The 19931-nt window shown below is 52.1% G+C and overlaps 1 protein-coding gene across 1 annotated transcript; it reads right to left on the bottom strand.

Annotated features, from left to right (window-relative positions):
- Positions 1-10038: 10038 nt before the first annotated feature.
- LOC144217525 (cytoplasmic tRNA 2-thiolation protein 1-like) lies at positions 10039-13453 on the bottom strand. Its single transcript, XM_077747131.1, has 2 exons — positions 13401-13453; positions 10039-10381 (listed from the first exon to the last, which is right to left on the bottom strand). The coding sequence occupies exon 2, from the start codon at positions 10342-10344 to the stop codon at positions 10039-10041; it is 306 nt and encodes a 101-aa protein (XP_077603257.1). The 5' UTR covers positions 10345-10381; positions 13401-13453.
- Between the last annotated feature and the right edge of the window lie 6478 nt (positions 13454-19931).

Genomic DNA, 19931 nt, shown 5'->3' with positions numbered 1-19931 from the left:
GAATGTGGAAGGGCCTGATGGAACCCCAGGCTGGAGAAAGGATTCCTGAAGGGCTGTCTAAGCCGGGGCCTTCTGTGGATGAGTAGGGGTTTGCCAGGGGGTTGGAGGTAGTGTGAGGGGGTGGGAAGGAGGTGGGGGCACTGAGTAGAGACCTTCGGGCAGGAGGATGGTGACAGAGCTCCGAGGGCCAGAGGGAAGGTGGCCAGGAGAAGCAGAAGCCCAAGGGCAGTTCTGAACAGGGGACAGAAGAACGCTCAGGGTCCTCAGTGGGGACCGGGGTCTGGAGCTTCGGAGAGCCGTCTGGTTAGAGACAGAAGTGGGGTGTTACTAGCACCAGTGGTACCGAAGCCAGGGTGCCTGGAGTGGGGGGACCAGGGATATCTGCTCAGGACCCCAAGGAAGACCCCCGGCCTAGGGGGCAGAGGGGCTGAGAAGGAGCAAGGAGAGAGCTAGGAGGAAGTCCAGGAAAGGGTGCTGTTGGGGAAGTTGAGGTAATTTTTTGGGGAAGAAGTGCATAAGGGTGGGACACAGCTGGGTGGACACTGGGGAAAAGGACGGGAGAGTCTAGAAGGTTTTGGTGGCTGGAGGGACTGGAAGACAGCGAGGAAAGAGGCGTGTGACCAGCTAGGGTCGGTGAGGAGAGAGGGAAGGACGAAAACAGCTCCCATTCACTGCGATCTTGGCACAGTGCTGTGTTCCTCTTTTTATTTTGAACTTTTTAAAAAAAATGTTTATTCATTTTTGAGAGACAGAGACAGAGCATGAGTGGGGAAAGGGCAGAGACAGAGCGAGACACAGAATCAGAAGCAGGCTCCAGGCTCTGAGCTGTCAGCACAGAGCCCGACGCAGGGCTCGAACCCACAAACCACAAGATCGTGACCTGAGCTGAAGTCGGACGCCAAACCAACTGAGCCACCCAGGCGCCCCTTGAGCTTTAACATTCAACACTTTAAAGCAGTTGATTTGCGGGGCGTCTGGCCGGCTCAGTCAGTAGAATGTGCGACTCTTGATCTCAGGGTCATGCCTTTGAGCACCATGTTGGGTGTAAAGATTACTTAACAATAAAATCTTAAAAAGAAAAGACTGATTTGCTTTTTTATTGTGGTAAAATATACAGAACACAAAATTCACTTAAACCAAGAAACAGCATTTTTTAATGTTTATTTTTTATGAGAGGGAGAGAGGCAGAGAGGGAGAGGGAGAGAGAATCCCAAGTAGACACTGCACTGTCAGTGTGGAACCCAATGTGGGGCTCGAACCCACGAACCGTGAGACCTGAGCAGAAACCAAGAGTCTGACGCTTAACCAACTGAACCACATAGGTGCCCCCACAGCTAAAATCATTTTTAAGTGGGCAGTTCAGTGGCCTGAAGTACATCTGCATGAATGTATAACCATCACAGCCATTCATCTCCAAAATGTTTCCATCTTCCCCAAGAGGAGCTCTGTCTCTATTCAACATTATCTCCCTGTCCCCTCACCTCTAGCCCCTGGTAACCTTGATCTTCTTTCTGTCTCTGTGGACATGACCGCTCTAGGTACCTCGTAGAAGTGGAATCACTTTGTGACTGGCTTATTTCATTGAGCAGGATGTCTTCAAAGTTCACCCATGTTGTCGTGTGTGTTGGAATTTCCTTCCTTTTTATTTTATTATTTTTAAAATATAATTGATTGTCAAACTGGCTAACATGCAGTGTGTACAGTGGCTCTTGGTTTTGGGGTAGATTCCCGAGGTTCATTGCACCAGTGCTCACCCCAACAAGTGCCCTCCTCAATGACCATCATCCATTTCCCCCTCTCCCCCACTCCCCATCAACCTTCAGTTTGTTCTCTGTATTTAAGAGTCTCTTATGGTTTGCCTCCCTCCCTCTCTGTTTGTAACTATTTTTCCCCCTTCCTTTCCCCTATGGTCTTCTGTTAAGTTTCTCAAGTTCCACATATGAGTGAAAACATATGGCATCTGTCTTTCTCTGACGGACTTATTTCACTCAGCATAACACCCTCTAGGTCCATCCATGTTGCTACACATGGCCAGATTTCATTCTTTCTCATTGCCATGGAGTATTCCAGTGTATACGTAAACAACATCTTCTTTATCCATTTTTAAAGTGGAATCACCTGCCACTTAATGGATGTGCCACATTTTGTTTGACCAAGGAAGTTCTTCCTGTGGGCTAGCTTCTTTCCTCCCTGCCTCCTTCCCTCTCTCCCTCTGCCTCTCTCTCTCTCCTTCGTGCCTTCCTTCACTCCCCCTCCCTCCATTCAACAACACAGAGCACTCACTATGCATGAGTCGCTGTTTTAGGTACTGAGGATATAGCCATGAACAAAACAGGCAGACATCCCTACCCTGCTGAAGCTTATATTCTAGGGGGAGAGGGGCAATCAACAGAAAGAAAGTTAAATAAGTACAACATATAATATTATAATTTATGAGTGTATGAGAAATAATAAGAAAGTAGGGAGAGGAGTAGGGTCAAGAAAAACCCAAGTGAGGTGATCTTTGGGCAAAGGCCTACCTGTGTTGGGGATCTCTGGGAAAAGACTGTTCCAGACAGAAAGAGAGGCAAGTGCAAAGGCCCTGAGGTGTGTCTGGCGAGCAGTGAGGAGGCCAGCACGGCTGGAGCAGAGTGAGTGAGGGGGAAAGAATAGAAGGAAATGAGGGCAGTGAGGTCATGGAAAGTGTGTATTCCGTGGGATAGGTACTATCTTGTCCCTCTTGACAGAGAAACTGAGGCTGAGAGGGGAGCGGTGTCTTGTCCAAGGTCACCCAGCTGGTCAGTGCAAGAGGAAACGTACAAACTCCAGGACTCTCGGGCTCTCTGCTCCTTCACCTGAATCTCCTATTGTCTTTCCCAAGGAGATTTGAGGGTCCATTCCATTTGTGCAATGCTTTGTGGGTCCAACAGTGTTCGAGTGCATTTTTCATAAGTTAACTCACTGAACCCTTCCCATGGTGTCATGAGAAAGACGCTCTTATTATCTTCAAGGTACAGATGAGGAAGGGAAGTCGTCCGCCCAAGTTTACACAACGCTGAGTGGTGTCGCCATGATTCGAACCCAGGCGGGCAGCTCTTAACAACCACAGGAAGCGAGATGCCCGAGAACAAAGGGACAGATGGTGCAACTGCCTGAGTGGTGGGATTAGCTCTGGATGGGAGGAAAGACGCCTCTTCCATTGTTCCAGGAAGGAAGACGGAAAGGGCGGGTGAGGTTTCGGGTGGGGTGTGGGTCCTGCAGCAGGAAGAGGAGGGAGGGCCCTTGGGGTGACTTCTGCTTCCTCCAGGAAGACTGAGGCCAGCTCGTCTCAAGGGTCACCTGGGTGGGTGGGGCTGGGAGGTGAGGGTGGTGGATAAGGTGTCCAGGTGAAGTTGGCGATCAGGAATTTAAAGAGGCATCATGGGAACAGTTGGATGATCTTGTTTTGTTTTGTTTTTCTCCAGCAAAGGGCAGGAGCATGTAGGGCTGGTGACGCGGGGAGGGACCTGGAACGGGGGAGCTGAGGACGTGAGCGGTGGAAGAGACTGTGGGGTATAGGAAAGGCAGGCAGAAGGCGCTTCGGTGGGAGGCTGCAGGAGGGGTCAGGGGTGCCTTTGAGGTGGAAGAACAGGCATGGCGGAGACACCCACAGCTCTGGAAGCATGGGAGTCTGTGGTCAGGGAGTAGGATGTGGGGTTTGTGGCTTCTGAGGTGGAGCCCTTCTGGATGGAGATAGGGGCCAGGGTGCTACCGTGGGAATGGGCGATGGGGGAGGTGGTCTCAGACCCTGTGGAGGCTGGGGGACTGCAAAACCAAAGGGCCCCTCTCCCTTAGAGGCTCCTGAGTCCCTGTGCCAGGAATGCCTGTCTATGTCTGCACCTATAATGAACATCAGACAGGTTGCCAGGGACCTTGTAAACATGATCGCGCTTAATCCTCACAGCAGCTTTATGAGGTTTAGAGACTCTTATTAGCACCATGTTGCAGGTGAGGAAACGGGGTCTCAGACAAAAACCACTCGTGCAAGTGGCATAGCCAGGATTGGAACCTGCGGCATCCCGCTGTCACACCCCATGCCATTCTCTTCAAATCTGTTTGCATGCCATTGAGGGCAGGAAGTCTTCTGCTGGGTCCCCATCCCCCTGGCACAGTCCGGCATGCGATGGATGTTTGTGGGATGAGCAAATGGACCCTCATTCTGCCTTATTGGGCCCCTGACCAGCTCTTGGCTGGCAATTTTTCTAGTACCTCCATGCGCCACATCTTTCTTAATCCCCCCCGTTGGCCCACACACAATCGCTCCCATTCTACAGATGGGGAAAACCCAGAGAAATCAGGTTAGTTGCCCAACATTGCATGGTGAGCAAGTGGTGTAGGTGGGATTCAAACCTCAGCCCGTCTGACTTGATGCCCCTCTGATGTCGATCTCACGTGTCTCTTTGATTACCCAAACTTTCTGGGTAATCTCTCAGATGGCTCTGAGTCAGCACCTGTATCTGCTACGTGCCAGGCAGCCTCTGTATGCACACCTGGGCGCCCCTGATGCCAGGTCAACAGCCAGAGAATATTTCTGCCCCACCTCCCTCCATCTTCATTATCTCCCATTTATTTCTGTTTAAAAAGTGGGAGAAGGTGGGTCCTCTCCCACCCTCTCCCTGAGTCTTCTTGTTAGTAAATGACACTATCCGTTTCCCTGTTGCTTGGGTCAGAAGCTGGGAGTGGTCCTTGATCCCTCCCTCACACCCACCTCCCACTTTGGCAATTCCTGTCACCTTAGCACCAAATAGCCACGGAATCCACCCATTGCCCTTCCTCTCACCAAGCCGTGTTTACCTGTTACCTGGACAGGTGCAATAGCATCCTAACTAGTCTCACTGCTTCTACATTTGACCCCTATTCTTACCCTCTTCCCCACCAATGCCAAGTCCATTCTCCAGTCAGCAGCCAGCATGTTCTTAAAATTTAAAACAGTATCCTGTTAAAACCTGCTTCAAACCCATGTATGATTCCCCAGTGCAAATAGAATAAAACCCAAATGCCTCCAAGGCATTCTGTCTGGCTTATGTCCATCTCTCCAACCTCATCACTCCATCATGCTCTGTGCCTCAGGTCCCCTGCACTTTGATTTTCTCTGTGTGGTAGTTGAGGGTTTTGTCCCACCTTAGGGTCTTTGTCTTTGCTGTTCCCTTTGACTGGGACACCCTTCCTGATCACTGTGATCACCTTGTCTGGGGCAGATATTCTCTTCTTGTTAGTTTCCTTCCTGTGCTTTATTTCAATCTATAATTGCTTCCTTGTTTATTGTCTTTTGTTCCTCCCTCTGCGGAACTTACCATTCTCAGATGTCCCTCACGTTTTATTTACTTTTGTTCTTATGGATCCTGTCTCCCATCACTTGAGTGTCATCTCTGACAGGGCAGGGGTTTTGCCTTCATTATCTGGGTCTGTGCCCTGGTACATAGTAGGTACACAGTAAACATTTGTGGGATGAGGTAACATCTCTCTCACTTCAACCGAGGCTTCACGAAGGTTCACTAGCAGGTTCACTGTGGAGTCCCCTGAGCCTCGTCTGCTGCCTGGTATGCAGTGGGGCTCTGTATAAACAGGCTGAAGGAGTAAGCTTATCTCAAAGCCTTCTTTCCTCCAGAATCTCGGTACCCAATGCTTCTATCTCTTCAGACCTGACACGAATCGCCAGTATCCAGCCTTGGGAACGCAAGCCTAGGAGAAGGCAGGGAAAGCCCATCTTTCTGAGACTGAGCTTTAAATCCCTGCAGGGAAGGGGCGCCTGGGTGGCTCAGTCGATTAAGCGTCCGACTTCGGCTCAGGTCCGTGGGTTCGAGCCCCGCATCGGGCACTGTGCTGACAGCTCGGAGCCTGGAGCCTGCTTCAGATTCTGTGTCTCCCTCTCTCTCTGACCCTCCCCTGCTCACACTGTCTCTCTGTCTCTCTCAGAAATAAATAAAAACATTAAAAAAAAGTAAATCCCTGCAGGGAAGAGAGATTCTAACCAACTCCGGACGGTGGGGTTTCCACCTCATCAGCCTCGATCCTGTCACAGATCCACTGCCGTACTCAACAAGAATGGAGGGTCCCTGGTGTTTAGGTAGGGGCTGCATTTACCAAGGCCAAAACCATGGCAACACCCCCCCACCCCCTCCATGATGACTGGGGCTTCCTGCTTCAGGAACGTCCCTGCCCTGCCCTCCATGCTCATGATGGCCTTCTCCCTCAGCAAAAGACTGTCCGTATTTACTATGGCCATCCGCCTAGGCGGCAAACATCTGTATTTCTGTTCAGTCTGTTTGGGAAGGGCTTCTCTTGCAATGGAGTTCATGCAGGAGCGCTTACATACCCTAGAGTTTAGTAGGTTTACCAGCCCTTGGTGAGTGCTCCTTAAATGGTCCTCCCGTCCACTCGCACCATCCCACCCCTTTGCTTGCTGCTCTGTTTTGCCTTCTCCTTGCAGTCCTCCTGGGCTAGCTCCTCCCCCACCATCCTGGCCTGCGAGCGGCCATTCCCCACAGGTTCAAGGTCTCTCCTTGCCTGCAGGCCTCTGCACCTGCTGTTCTCTCAGCCTTGGCTCCCTCCCACCCCTTTCTCCTGCTCAGACTTACCTTCTGGGGCCTGGTTTAAACCCTGCCTCCTTCAGAAGGCATTTTGTGACGCTCCATGCTGAGCTGGGCACCCCACCTCTGGGCTCCCCGGTGCCCTTGCTAACTCCCTGACCACCCGCCGGGGAGACCATCGGGGGCCAGAACTGGGGCTGCCTGGGCACCCCTGGGAGGCACCAGAAATGTTTGCTGCGTGAATAAAACGATGATCTTTTTTCACTCCTCTGCTCAAAACTCTCTGTGGCTTCTGTCTCAAAACCGAAACGCTCTGTTCCCTCTCAGCCCTCTCTTCCGCCATTACCCTGCCTCGGTCTGCGATCCTCTGCGATCGCTATTCGCCTCCAGCAAGCTCTTCCCTCACATCTGCAGAGCTCACCGCTTCACCTCACCTTGGACAGTGTCACTTTCTCCTTGAGGCCTTTCTACCCACCTCACTATTTTGGATGGGTCTCAGCCTATCGATAACCCTGATTCTCAGGATTGCAAGATGCCCTCTACAGTAACCACCAGGAAACTTATTTTAAAAAAAGTTTATTACTTACAGGATCTGGAAATCACGTGGTGCCCCAGGGGTCACACAGCAAGGTCACTGTGGAGGGTGGGTGCATGGGTCTCTGGGGTTCTTTTATTGGGGTCGAGGGGGGTGCCTAGGGTGTCATGGGCTTACGCCTCCATGAATTTAAAACATAAGCGTTGGCTTGGGGGACGCCTGGGTGGCTCAGTCAGGTAAGCCGGACTTCGGCTCAGGTCATGATCTCCTGGTTCATGAGTTCTCCAGCTCTACATCAGGCTCTGTGCTGCCAGCCTGGAGCCTGCTTCCGGCCCTCTGTCCCCCCTCTAAGTGCCCCTCCCCAGCTGTGCTCGCGCTCTCTCTCTCTCTCTCTCTCTCGCTCTCTCTCGCTCTCTCTCGCTCTCAAAAATAAACATTAAAATAAATAATAATAATAATAATACATAACAAAAGTGGGGAAGTTAAAGCTTGGGAAGAGGAAAAACAAGCTGCTGGTGATGTATGGAAAACAGCTAAGATTTCTTTTTTTTTTTAAATGTTTTATTTATCTCTAGGAAAGACAGAGAGAGACAGCGTGAGCAGGGGACGGTCAGAGAGAGAGGGAGTCACAGACTCTGAAATAGGCTCCAGGCTCTGAGCTGGCAGTCAGCACAGAGCCCGATGCGGGGCTCGAACCCACGAACCGCGAGATCATGACCTAAGCGAAAGTCGGACGCTTAACCGACTAAGCCACCCAGGCGCCCCAAACAGCTAAGATTTCTAAAACAAAGATGCTTGGAGGGGGTGGGGGAAGCCGGCCTGGCTTTTTTATCTAGTAGTGTGGCTGGAACTGTTTACTGAGATAGCCATCTTTGAAGTGGAAACCTTGGCAAGTAAAGCTTAAGACAGGCACTTGCATCACAAAAAAAGAAAACCAGGGGCGCCTGGGTGGCTCAGTCATGATCTCACAGCAAGAGTTCGAGCCCTGGAGGGGCACCTGGGTGGCTTAGTCGGTTGAGCGTCCGACTTTCGCTTAGGTCATGATCTCGCAGTTCGTGGGTTCCAGCCCCGCGTCGGGCTCTGTGCTGACTGCCAGCTCGGGGCCTGGGGCCTGTTTCGGAGTCCGTGTCTCCCTCTCTCTCTTACCCTCCCCTGCTCATGCTGTCTCTCTCTCTCTCTCCTAGAAATAAAAATATTAAAAAAAAAAAAAAAAAGAGTTCGAGCCCTGGAGCCTGCTTCAGCCTGGTGCCTGCTTCAGACTCTATGTATCCCCCTCTCTCTGACCATCCCCTGCTCTCTCTCTCAAGAATAAACATTAAAAAAAATTTTTTTTTATTTACACAGAAGAGAAAACCCAACTGTCAGCGCTTAAACTACACCTGCTTCAATGTGGGCTTGCTTCCATTCCCTGATTTATTACCGTCTGACATCTATATATTCAACTTATTCTCCTTTCTCTTTTGGCCTCTCACATTAGGGCAGGTATTTATGTGTTCACGGCTGTCACAAATGAAGTGCTCAATAAATATTTACAGAATGAATGAGTGCATGTACACACAGGTCTTGAGGTCAAGGAAAGTTTCCGATGGGGCCTTAATATTTCTGCCGCCAGGCTGTGCCTCTCGCCCTTGGCGGCTGGCTCAGACCTGGGGATCCCGGAAGGTGGCGCGAGTGGGGAGAGAGGAGACCTCCCACATGGGCAGTGGAGACCCGATTTTGCCAGCAACGCCCACCTAATGCCCAGGTGTGGGCACAGTGACCTCTTGTGGCCACGGCCTAAAACAGCATCTTCCCAGTTCCCCTGTTGGGGGCCCTCACGTCAAGTGCGAGCTCTGAACCTTGGTTGAATCTGAATGGAGATGGGCTGGAACAGACACACTATATTTCAAAAGCTCAGTACAAAAATAAAACCTGTAAAATATCTTATAGTCTTAAAAATAACGACTACGTGTTAAAATGGTCATATTTTGGGGCCACTGGCTGGCTTAGATCATGATCTCACGGTTTGTGGGATACAGCCCCGCAACTGGCTCTGTGGGGACAGCTCAGAGCCTGGAGCCTGTTTCAGATTCTGTGTCTCCCTCTCCCTCTGCCCCTCCCCCACTCATGCTCTGTCTCAAAAATAAATAAACTATAAAAAATTTAAAAGAATGAAATGGTCAAATTTTGGGTATTTACATCAAATATATTTATTTGGGTCAAGTAAAATCCATTACTAAAAGTTCACCAGTTCCCCCCTCCTTTAAAAAACATGGCTGTTAGAAAACTGAAAATTACACATTTGGCGCACACTGTGTTTCTATAAGATAGTGTGAACCACAGGCGAAATCTAACCACCCTCCCCTCCCCCTGGTTGGGAGGGACAAACTCCCGCTAGGTGAGCGCACAGCCATAGATCGCGCTGCGGACGACATCAGACGGTGCAGCGTCCGCGCGATGCCGGCGCTCAGATAAACATCACGGTTACTGTAAATGAGAGTCCGTCGAGTGAAGCGGTTTTGCTCATCGTGCGACAGGCAAACACGACACAGAGTAGGTCCTGCAGAAGCGTTAGGGCTCTCCTGAGCATGCCCAGAGCCCGGCAGAGGACGAGGCAAGCAGCCCCCTAATCCTACCGGCTCGGAAACGGACAGTCGTTCAGTTCTCTGAGACNCGCCATCAATGTCAGCTAAGTGTCTGCTTATTCTGCATCTTGTCGCCTTACACTTGAGTCTGGTCTGATAGTAAAACACTGGTCTTCTTGGGGCTTCTCGAACTGCATCGGGTCGGCAAACGTTTCTGTAATGTCTGCTGTTTCCCAGTCTCTGGTCTAAGTGCCTCACGCGTAACTCACCTAATTCCCAGCGATCCTAGGACCTCGATATTAAGAACCCCGTTTTACAGATGAGGTAACCGAGGTTAGGTATCGCTCTAGGCGACATAGCTTGTATCTGGTGCTCAGGAAATGGTCAGCAATTACGTGCCGAANGCCGCGTCCCGGTAGCCGCCGATGCCCTCGTCCACGGCCACCAGGCGCAGCGAGACGCCCAGGCGCGGCGCCAGTTCGCGCAGCACGTGCGCCAGCACCGTGGAGTCCTTGCCGCCCGAGGCGCCCACGGCCACCACGGCGCCGGGCGGCAGCAGGCGGCCCGCCAGCACCGTGTGCAGCACCTCGGCCTCGAAGGCGGTGCAGAAGCAGGCGCCGCACAGCGCTTGGCCGGAGCGCGGGCGGCGGAGGGCGGCGCGCGCCGCGTGGCAGGAGGCGCACTGCGGGGCGGGCATCGCGGGTTGCGGGCGGGCAGAGAGGAGTTGGCTTCCCCTGGACAGGGCGAGAGGGGAGGCAGGTTACGTGCAGATTCCCTATTGCGGGGTCAGTGCCTCCGGGGAGCCAGCTGGATCCCATCTCCAAGGAGACGATCTGGGGTTGCCTTTGTTTCCAGGTGGGGTATTTGGGCCTCCAGGACCGGGCTTAACTCTGCTCTGGTATCAAAAATCTCGGGGCGCCTGGGTGGCTCAGTCTGTTAAGCGTCTGGCTTCAGCTCAGGGCACGATCTCACGGTTCGTGGGTTTGAGCCCCGCATCGGGTTCTGTGCTGACAGCTCAGAGCCTGGAGCCGGTTTCAGATTCTGTGTCTCCCTCTCTCTCAGACCCTCGCCTGCTCGTGCTCTCTCTCTCTCTCTGTCTCAAAATTAAGTAAAACCAAAAAGAAAAAAAAAATAAGAATCTCTCACAAGCTTCTACAGATGTATCAAAACATGGATCAGCCCATCTTTGACCCCTTTCTGTCCCCCTCTTCCAACCTGTCCCTCCCCAGCCAAAACCAATCCTCCAGCTACACACTCCTTGGCCNACCCAGTCTCCTCCCAGCCCCCCCCGCCCCCCCAAGCCACCATCGCCTCCAGCCTGGCCTAATGCAGGGGCCTCCCAGCAGGTTACTCTGCTTCTAGGATTTTCACCATATGTGGAATGACTTTATGTGACTTTGCTTACTGTCTGTGACTTCCTGAGGCAGGGGCCAGTGCCATTCAGATGTCTAACAGGCACCTGAAAACCCAGATTCCCAATTCTTGCCACACCTGCTTCTCCTGCAGTGAAGAGCAGCTCCATCCTTTCAGCAGTTGGACGCGGGCCTGCTCTCACCACTCTTCCCCTCCCTGCGGTGACTCCTAATTACAATGTCAAGTCCTGACCATTCCTCCACTTGTCCTCACATGCCTGAACGGCATACGGCAAATCCCATGTGACGACAGCTTCAACCCAGAAGGCGATGGGTCTCCCCCATCTCCACGGCTGCCACCCTCTTCTGAGCGATACTCACCAGGGTCCCTGCCTCCACCCCGCCCCACCCCCTCTCCTCTCCACAGGACGGCCAGCGGACCCTGCCCGCTGTGCTCTATACATTCTCCGCGCAAGCCTTGTCACTTCAGGGAAAGCCAGTGGCCTCCGAGGCTCTCTGGGATCTGGCTCCCTTCTTCTCTGACCTCACGTCCCACTGTCCTCAGTCACGCTGGTGTCTACTCTCAGACACTCGGGACACACCTACTGGAAGGTGTTTGCACTGGCTCTTTTCTCTGCTCAGCTTTTCCCTGTCACCGGGCCAGCAAAGAGCCCTTAGGAGCCGTCAGCTGTGACCGTCAGGTACATCTGTCAGCGCTGTGCAACGGCCCTTTGAAATTTTCTCCTTTGACTTCTGACTTGATCCTCCCTCTGCCCCTGGTTTATCTTCTGCTGAGTCTCAGCCTCTTTTGCAGAGTCGTCTTCATGGTCCTCAGGTCCCGCCCAGCCCACTGTCCTTGTGGGGGGCTCCGAATTGTGCCTTGCGTCCGGCTGGTCCTCCGAATGCCCCCCTGAGGATCCCGGCCCCACCTTCTTCCAGATCCCAGGTGCCCACGTGGCCAGCCTCCGTTCCGAGAGGCAGAAGCCTGCTCTTGTCCCACTGTTTCCTGTCTCCTGAGAGCATCGCCACCTTCCACCCAGCCCCTTCGCAGGACAGGACGTAAAGTCCCTTTGACTCATCCCTTCTCTTGCCCTGAATCCAAAGTCACCCAGTTCTGGGGTCTGCCTCCTGAAGGAGGAAGACCTCGATAGGTGTTGAGTCTGCAGACTGTCAGAGACTCATAGACCATCATACGGAATTTGAATTTTATTCATAGGGAGATGTGAACCACAGGAGGATTTTGAACAGGAAAGGGTATGAGGTGACTTATGGCTTTTGTTTTTGAGAGAGAGAGAGAGAAGGGGAGGTACAAAGGGAAAAGGAGAGAGACTCTAAAGCAGGCACCATGCCCAGCGTGGAGCCCAACACAGGGCTTGACCTCACAAACCCTGAGATCAGGACCTGAGCCGAAATCAAGAGCCCAATTAAGAGATGCTTACTTAACTGACTGAGCCAGCTAGGTGCCCCTGATTTATATTGTAAAACGATCCCACTGACTGCTGTGTGAGGAACACCCCTTAAGGACAAGAGCAAAGGCAGGGAGGCCATAAGTGGCCAGTGAGAGATGCAAGTGGCCTGGTGTGGGGCTGGTGGCAGTGGAGGTGGGAAGGGTGGGATTCTGGATCTGTTCCGAAGGCAGAGCCCACAGGACTTGCACAAGACTTGGATTGTGGTGGGGGCTGGGCTGATGAGCAAAGATGGATGGAAAGTGACTTGGAGGTTTTGGCCAGAGCACCTGGGAGGAAGATGGGGCCATTTCGTCTGGGGGTCCCCAGGAAGTCCATCTGGACACATCAGGCTTGAAATGCCTGTTGAGTGTCTTCCCGGTGATGACTCTATGGATCCAGCCTGGGTCTAGGCTACAGAGCTGCTACGATGCCTACATCCCAGCCTGACCACGGTGGCCGACCTGTTTCCTTCGGGGTACTAATGGCAGGGACTGGGCCGGCCTCGTCCACCAGCGTCTCCCTCCGACCTCGCATAGGACTTGGAACTGTGTCGGCGCTCCGTAAAGAACTGCAGAATGAGGGACTAATAAATGCACCCAGAAGAAGAAACGCGGTGCCTCTGGATTGCAGCCTTGTGGGAAGGACGCTAGTGTGTGATCCTTCTATCAGAACAGAGACTCGAGGACACGCTAGGGGCCGCTCTGATGTGCCTAATGGCATGGGGGGTGGGGAGGGAGACGGTGGAATCCCCGCCTGGGGTAAGGGGTAGACGGGCAAGAGACAGGATGGGCCAGTGTCCAAAGCGGGGATCCTGGCCAGAAGGCCTGTGGGACACAGGCGTTAGGGAATCACAGGGGCTACGGTCACCACTCCCCGAGCTTCTCAACCTCACATGGCACCGCAATAAAGAGCGGGGGCCCATGGGCCCACCCGCTCCTGGAGGAACTACTCACCTGGACAGAACGCGGTACTAGGACATTCCAACCGCCTCGCACGCGGAAGTCTGGCACGGAAGTGGTTCCGGAGACTACAACTCCCACAAGGCTCTGGGGCAGTCTTGCCTACTACTCCTAGAACCCCATGCGGCAACTCGGAATCTTGTGGCTACTAGGCCTCCCGGGCCTACAACTCCCAGCAACCCTTGCGGCCCCTTCTATCGATTGCTCAAGTGCGCTGCCGGATTTCCTTTATGCACTGGGCAGAGTCCGGGGTCGGGGCTCGGAGGGCATCTACGCGTGCCCGTGCGGGTGGTGATGGTGCGCGTGAGCGTGTCGGATGGGGACAGTAGCAGTGCATGTGAGCTGAGGGCTCTATGCGTGCCTCAGCTGTTAGTGATTTGGCGAGGTTGGGGGGGGCGGGGGACGGGGGTGTAGTTCTCTGGACGTGAGCCTGGATTTGGGTAGTGGGTGAGATGAGGTCCTGGCCAGCGAACCGTAGTACATACTTAGTTTCACGAGGAGGTGGAGCTCCGGGCTGGCGAGCAGTTGAGAGAGGACTGGACGAGACCAGAAACCCTAGAGACCCCCACTTCCGAGACTGAGGGATCCGAAGACCCAGACACCTGAGACTCCGTAGTCCCTAGGCCCAGGGTCCTGGAGACCCAGACCCTCTAGACTATTCCTGAGAAATCCCACTCTAAAAAATATACCAAAGGTGCATATTCCCGTCAAAGCCATGTTTGTATGAGGACTCTTCCTAATAGTTCCAGACTAGAAGTAACCCAGATAGCCTATTGAATAATGTATGGCAGGTGCACACAAGAAACTCAGCAGTGAGGGGGGCGCGTGGGTGGCTCAGTCGGTTAAGCGTCTGACTTCAGCTCAGATCACGATCTCACGGTTCGTGGGTTCGAGGCCCGCGTCAGGCTCTGTGCTGACAGCTAGCTCAGAGCCTGGAGACTGTTTCAGATTCTGTATCTCTCTCTCTCTCTGACCCTCCCCTGCTCATGCTGTCTCTCTCTCAGAAATAAATAAAACACTAAAAAAAGAAAAAAGAAACTCAGCGGTGAGAATGGAGGAATGGCTGCTGTGTGGGTAACTCTCACAATAACACATCAAGCACAAGAGTCACCTGGGTGGCTCAGTCAGTTGAGCGGCTGACTTTGGCTCAGGTCATGATTTTATTTGGCTCAGGTCATGATCTCAGGGTTCGTGAGTTTGAGTCCTGTGTCCGGCTCTGTGCTGACAGCTCAAGCCTGGAGCCTGCTTCAGATTCTGTATCTCGCTCTGTCTCTGCCCCTCCCCTGCTTGCACTATGTCTCTGTCAAAAATAAAAACAAAAAAAGTTAAAGAAAAAAGTAAAAAGCAGAAAACACTAATGATGATAGAAGTTATTATAGTGGTTACTTTTTTAGAGGGGAGTAACTGGGAATGGGTGCTGGTGGGGTCTCTTGATCTAGGTGGTTATTCCAGGAAGGTCATTATCGTATGAAAATTGATCAAGCTTCTCTTTATAAACGGAACTGTTTTCTCTATGTAACGTCTTTTGCTTTAAGAACAACGTAAGGGGACGTTTCACTCAAATATGTGCTAATTCATTTTACAATTCAGATGACATAAAAATTATGAGAAAAACATAATTTACTGAAACTGTCTCAAGAAGAAACGAAAACCCCAAATAGCCACGAATCCATAAGGGAATTGATTCATTAGGAAACCTCTTTTTCCAGGGGGGAAAATTCACTGGCACGTTCTGAATGGCAGAAATAACACCCATTTTTCATGAAACTTTCCAAGTATGAAAGATACATCAGCCAGTATGACTTTTGGAAGTCTTTTGCTTTCTCCAGACATCACTGAGTCCTGCAGAGCAGGGAGGTGGTACTGGCTCACCTCCGAGAACCTCTCCATCTCCGGCAATGGTGGGTCTGAAGTTGCACTAATGCATTCAGCCTCTATCCTTTTCATACTGCTGGCTTCCTCTTGTTTTTGTTGTTGTTTTTGTTTTTTAACCACTTTTCCCATAGTGAGACCCTGGTGGCCAGACTGTCCCAGGACAGTGCCTGGCATTTATGGCTCAAGAGGTGTTTCTGATGCTGGTAGTGCTGCTATAGTCTATGCTGTAGGAAGGTGAGTGGTCCAGGAGCCAGAGGAGTCTAGGGTGGAAATGAAAGTGGACTCTGAGTCTCTCTCTCTAAGGGCTTTGGTGCAGGGTCCAAATATGACTTTGAAGTGCAGAAATTGGGGTCATGGGTCTCCATCCCCCCAGTTACCTGGGTCACAACTCCTGACTCACTCCACATGCCTCCTTTTCTCTCCCACCCTTGAATCAATGGGTCCTGTAAGCCTCACCTCCTGAAAATGTCCCAGATTGCTCCCTTCCTCATCCCCTCTTTGTCCTCCCCCCCCCCCCATGGCCTTGACCATTGCTCCTTCCTGGTCCCCAGCCTCCAGGTCTCCAGTGTCTCCCGTCAAGTCTGTGTCCCACACAGAACAGGCCCAGAAAGGTTTCCCTGCCCCTTCCCTGCTCAGAGCCCTCTGGTGGCTGTCCTGCACCTCAGGGTAACGTCCTCAGCTTATTGGGTGCAGAAATGTCTCTGTCCTCCAGCAGGCCCCAGAGATATTTGCATTTCCTTTCATCTACGAGGCCCAGGGCCTTTGCAGGCAGTCCTCTACCTGAGGTGCCTTCCTCCATATGTTAATATGACCAGTTCCCTCCTCCTTCCAGCCACAGCTAAGCCTCTCTCCCTCCAGGATCTTTCAGCCACTCCAGACTCCTGGATTTATCTATAAATGAGCTTGGGTCAAATCGTCATGCATCCTCTGTGTCGGTTTGGGAAGCAGGAGAGACACACCTCTCAGCTCCACCATCGCTGTCCACCCCACACTGAATCCTGGTCCAATAGCAAACCCCTGCCATGCTGAGCTGGTCCAGGAGGGAGAAGCCCTGACTCCCTCCCAGCCCTCAGCACCTGGAGTCCTGGAGCTGCCCCATGTAGGGCCTGGAGATGAAGGGGAATTCACCTGCCAGACTCAGCACCCACTGGGCTCCCAAGTCATTTCCTCCAGCCTCTCTGTGCAAAGTGGATTGTGACACAGATTCTGAGGGTGGACAGCCTGGCCAGGTGTTTAGGATGTGGAAGGGCCAAGGGCTGGAACTTTATCCTCTGTCGCCCCCCCTCCCCGGAAGCCCCTCTTCCTGCAGCTGTGTGACCGGGGAGCAGGAGGGCTCATGCCCCTGGTTCTCACCCTGCTCAGAGGGGCCCTCATGGGGGCTGGTTTCCTCCTCACCTACAGCCTCAGCTAGATCTACAACACCAGGTGAACAGGCCTGGCCCTCTCTGGGGAAGTCTCCCGGAAGTTCCTGAGTTCTAGGTGGGGCTGAGCTGTCCCACCCGCCTGGAGTTACTGAAACCCATGTCATCACTGCAGGTGTGGAGGCCCCCAGGGAGCAGAGCTGAGAGGCCTTGAGAGGTCTGACCTACTCTCCCTCTTTCTAGAGATGGGACTAAGGTGTGATGGATTTGTGTTTTCACAGACCATTTCACTTCTTGATTCTCTAGCTTTCCACCTTCGGTGGCTTCTATTTCTCATGAAAAGAAAGAGAAAGTAGGAAATATAACCCATGAAGTCTTGCTTAGTCTGTTTGTCTCCCTTTTGACTTTATTAAACAGGGTTCTCCAGAGGACAGAACCAAACTGATTTACTATGAAGAACTGGAGCAAAAATGGAGGCTGAGAGGTCCCACAATCTGACACCTGAAAGCTGGGGACCCGGGAAAGCCAGAGGTGTAATTCCAGTCCGAGTCCCAAAGCCTCAGAACCAGAGGGAACTGATGCTGCAGATCCCAGTGCACAGGCAGGAGAAGACCAATGTCGCAGCTCATGGGCAGACAGGAAGGGAATGAGCCTGCTCTTCCTCTGCTTTTTGTTCTTTCAGACCTTGGATGATGCCCATTGACACCTGGAATGGTTATCTACTTTCCTGGGTCAACTGATTCAAACGCTAATCTCATGTGGAAACACCTTCACAGACATACCCAGAAATAATGTTTAATCTAGGCATTTACTCAGCACAGACAGACACACAGACAGACAGACAGACAGACACACACACACACACACACACACACACACACACAACTGGGCATTGGTCATTCTGACTACTGAGACAGTTGGCCATATCCTGTCCTTTGCCCAGGGACAATGAGGCTCCTGTGAATAGGCAAATGGCCCTAATTGTCAGGTTAAAGAGATCCTGGAACAATGTCTTGGTAGGAGAGAAATGCCAGACACACTGTTTCCTGGATCCTTTGCATGTCACTGTAAACTTCTCTCTGGGCCACCTGTGTCCACTAGGGTCACCAATGCATGCAACAGGGCTCAATGGCCCTTGCTTCTGGAAATTCAGCCACTTTCTCCCAACACCCTCTTCACTCCCAGCAATTGAGCAGCTGGTATGTCAAGCCAACAAGATGAGCCACCAGAACAGCCACAGAGTGTGAGAGCTGCAATAGTACCTGCTCCTCCACTGACCCTCAGAGCCCCATGGCTGCTGCTTCAATTTCTCCCTTCTCTTGTGGTCAGCTTTAACCTGGAAGCAAACAAGTAAGGGGCTTCTGGGAAATGTAGTCCCAGCCTGGCAAAACTCCACAGATTTCTTCTCCACTGAAGGCTTCTCCACTGAAGGCTTCAGATACCCACTTAAGAACCATCCTTTAAATACAGTATGTAAAAGGGGAGCCTGGGTGGCTCAGTCAGTTAAATCTTCAACTAGTGATGTCAGCTCAGGCCATGATCTCACAGTCCGTGGGTTTGAGCGCCATATTGCTGTCTCTTGCAGTCTCTCAAAATAAGTAAATAGGAGCACCTGGGTGGCTCAGTCGGTTAAGCGTCTGACTTTGGCTCAGGTCATGATCTCAGGGATCGTGGGTTTGAGCCCCGTGTTGGGATCTGTGCCGACAGCTCAGAGCCTGGAGCCTGCTTCAGATTCTGTGTCTCCCTCTCTCTCTGACACTTCCCTGCTCACACTCTCTCTCTCTTTCAGAAATAAATAAAACATTAAAAAAATTAAAAAATAAGTAAATAAACATTTAAAAAATTTTTAAAGAAATACAGTATGTAGAAAAATTCATCAGGCCTGTAAATCTCCAGAACATTACCTTTTCCCTATTAGCTATGATTTGTGCAAGCTGTTTCAGTTATTGTTGCTGCACATCAAGCCTCCCAACAACTCGGTAGCCTGAACAATCACTGCATTCTGTCTCACGGTGCTGTAAATCGTCTAGAGCCCAGCTGGACAGTTTCACTCCTTGTCTTGCTCTGGGTTCTTTCAGGCAGTCGTGTTGTGATGGCGGCCGGGACTGGGCCTGGATGTCTGAATCTCAGGATTCCTCTGTGTAGCCTCTCTCTCCATCAGAGTTCCCCAGATTGTTTATAGACACCCAGGAATGTGCAAGGAGGAGTGGAAGCTAGCAGTCCTTCTTAATGTCTAAGCTGTATGAGTCTTGGAACATCTTGTCCTCCACATTCTAAATCAAAGCAGTCATGGACCCAACCTTGATTCAAGAAGAGGAGGTAATAATAGCAACTTTATCTCGTAATGAGAGGAGCCCCATGTTCGTGTAAAAGGGGCAGGGTTGTTTAGGATTGTCTCTGGAAGCTAGTTCCTACAGCTTCCCATGTGTCTTGAGTGGTGGCTGCCTCCTCTATCTGATGAAGACATTATCCCTCTGTCAGACATGTTCAGAAAATGAAATGGAATGAGAAATGTAAAAGGGCAACACAGAACCTTCATTTTTTCTCCTCTTGAACTAGTGACAACAGCCTGGCATTGTCGATAGGACATTTCTGAGGGTGGATAGAAGGATAAGGAGGAGAGACTGAGACCTTCCCTCCCCCTGAGTTTCTCCTCCCAGGTGGACCCACGCCCTCTCCAGCATATCTGACATGCTGCCTGTACCCACTCCAGACCTAGGATCCCTGTTCTGTGTGATCGGGCCCCTCCACAGAGCATGGACGTACCCAAAGCCAGCGCTTCCCTATGAATCAGCACCACAGACAGCACCATCACCCTTCCCAAGGGACCATCCCTCATCCCCAGCCAGGTAAGTCCTGCTCAGAGGTAGCGCCGCCGCCCCTCCCTCCCCCCGTTGGTGGTGCCCCCCGCCTCCCGTTGGGGCAGCGGTGATGTTGGTCACAGAGCACAAAACTTGGTAGCTGGAGGAGGATTTCCAGCATGCTGGGAGACTGAGTGGGATGGAGGACACACAAAACCTGAGAGTTCAGGAATTCTCAGGCTGCCAAGATCACCTGTGGAATTCACATCCCTTGAGATTGCCTGAGAGTCCCTACCATGTCAACTTGTCTCTGAGAACTCACCTTGCAGTTCAGAAGGGCGAGAGCCCCAGCTGTCCCCCCATCGCCTCCCCCATCGCTAGCCTGCGCCTCCCCCATCCCAGCCTCCTACCATGTGACACTGGAATTGTCAGGAATCTGTCTCCCAACCAGATGCTGCTCCCCTCAAACATGAGCTACATCTTTCATA

Source organism: Crocuta crocuta, unplaced genomic scaffold (genome assembly GCF_008692635.1).
Source record: "Crocuta crocuta isolate KB4526 unplaced genomic scaffold, BGI_CrCroc_1.0 scaffold334, whole genome shotgun sequence".
In the NCBI taxonomy this organism is placed as follows: domain Eukaryota; kingdom Metazoa; phylum Chordata; class Mammalia; order Carnivora; family Hyaenidae; genus Crocuta; species Crocuta crocuta.
Note: the sequence above shows the minus strand (reverse complement) of the source record. Positions and strands in the feature narration are given on the sequence as shown.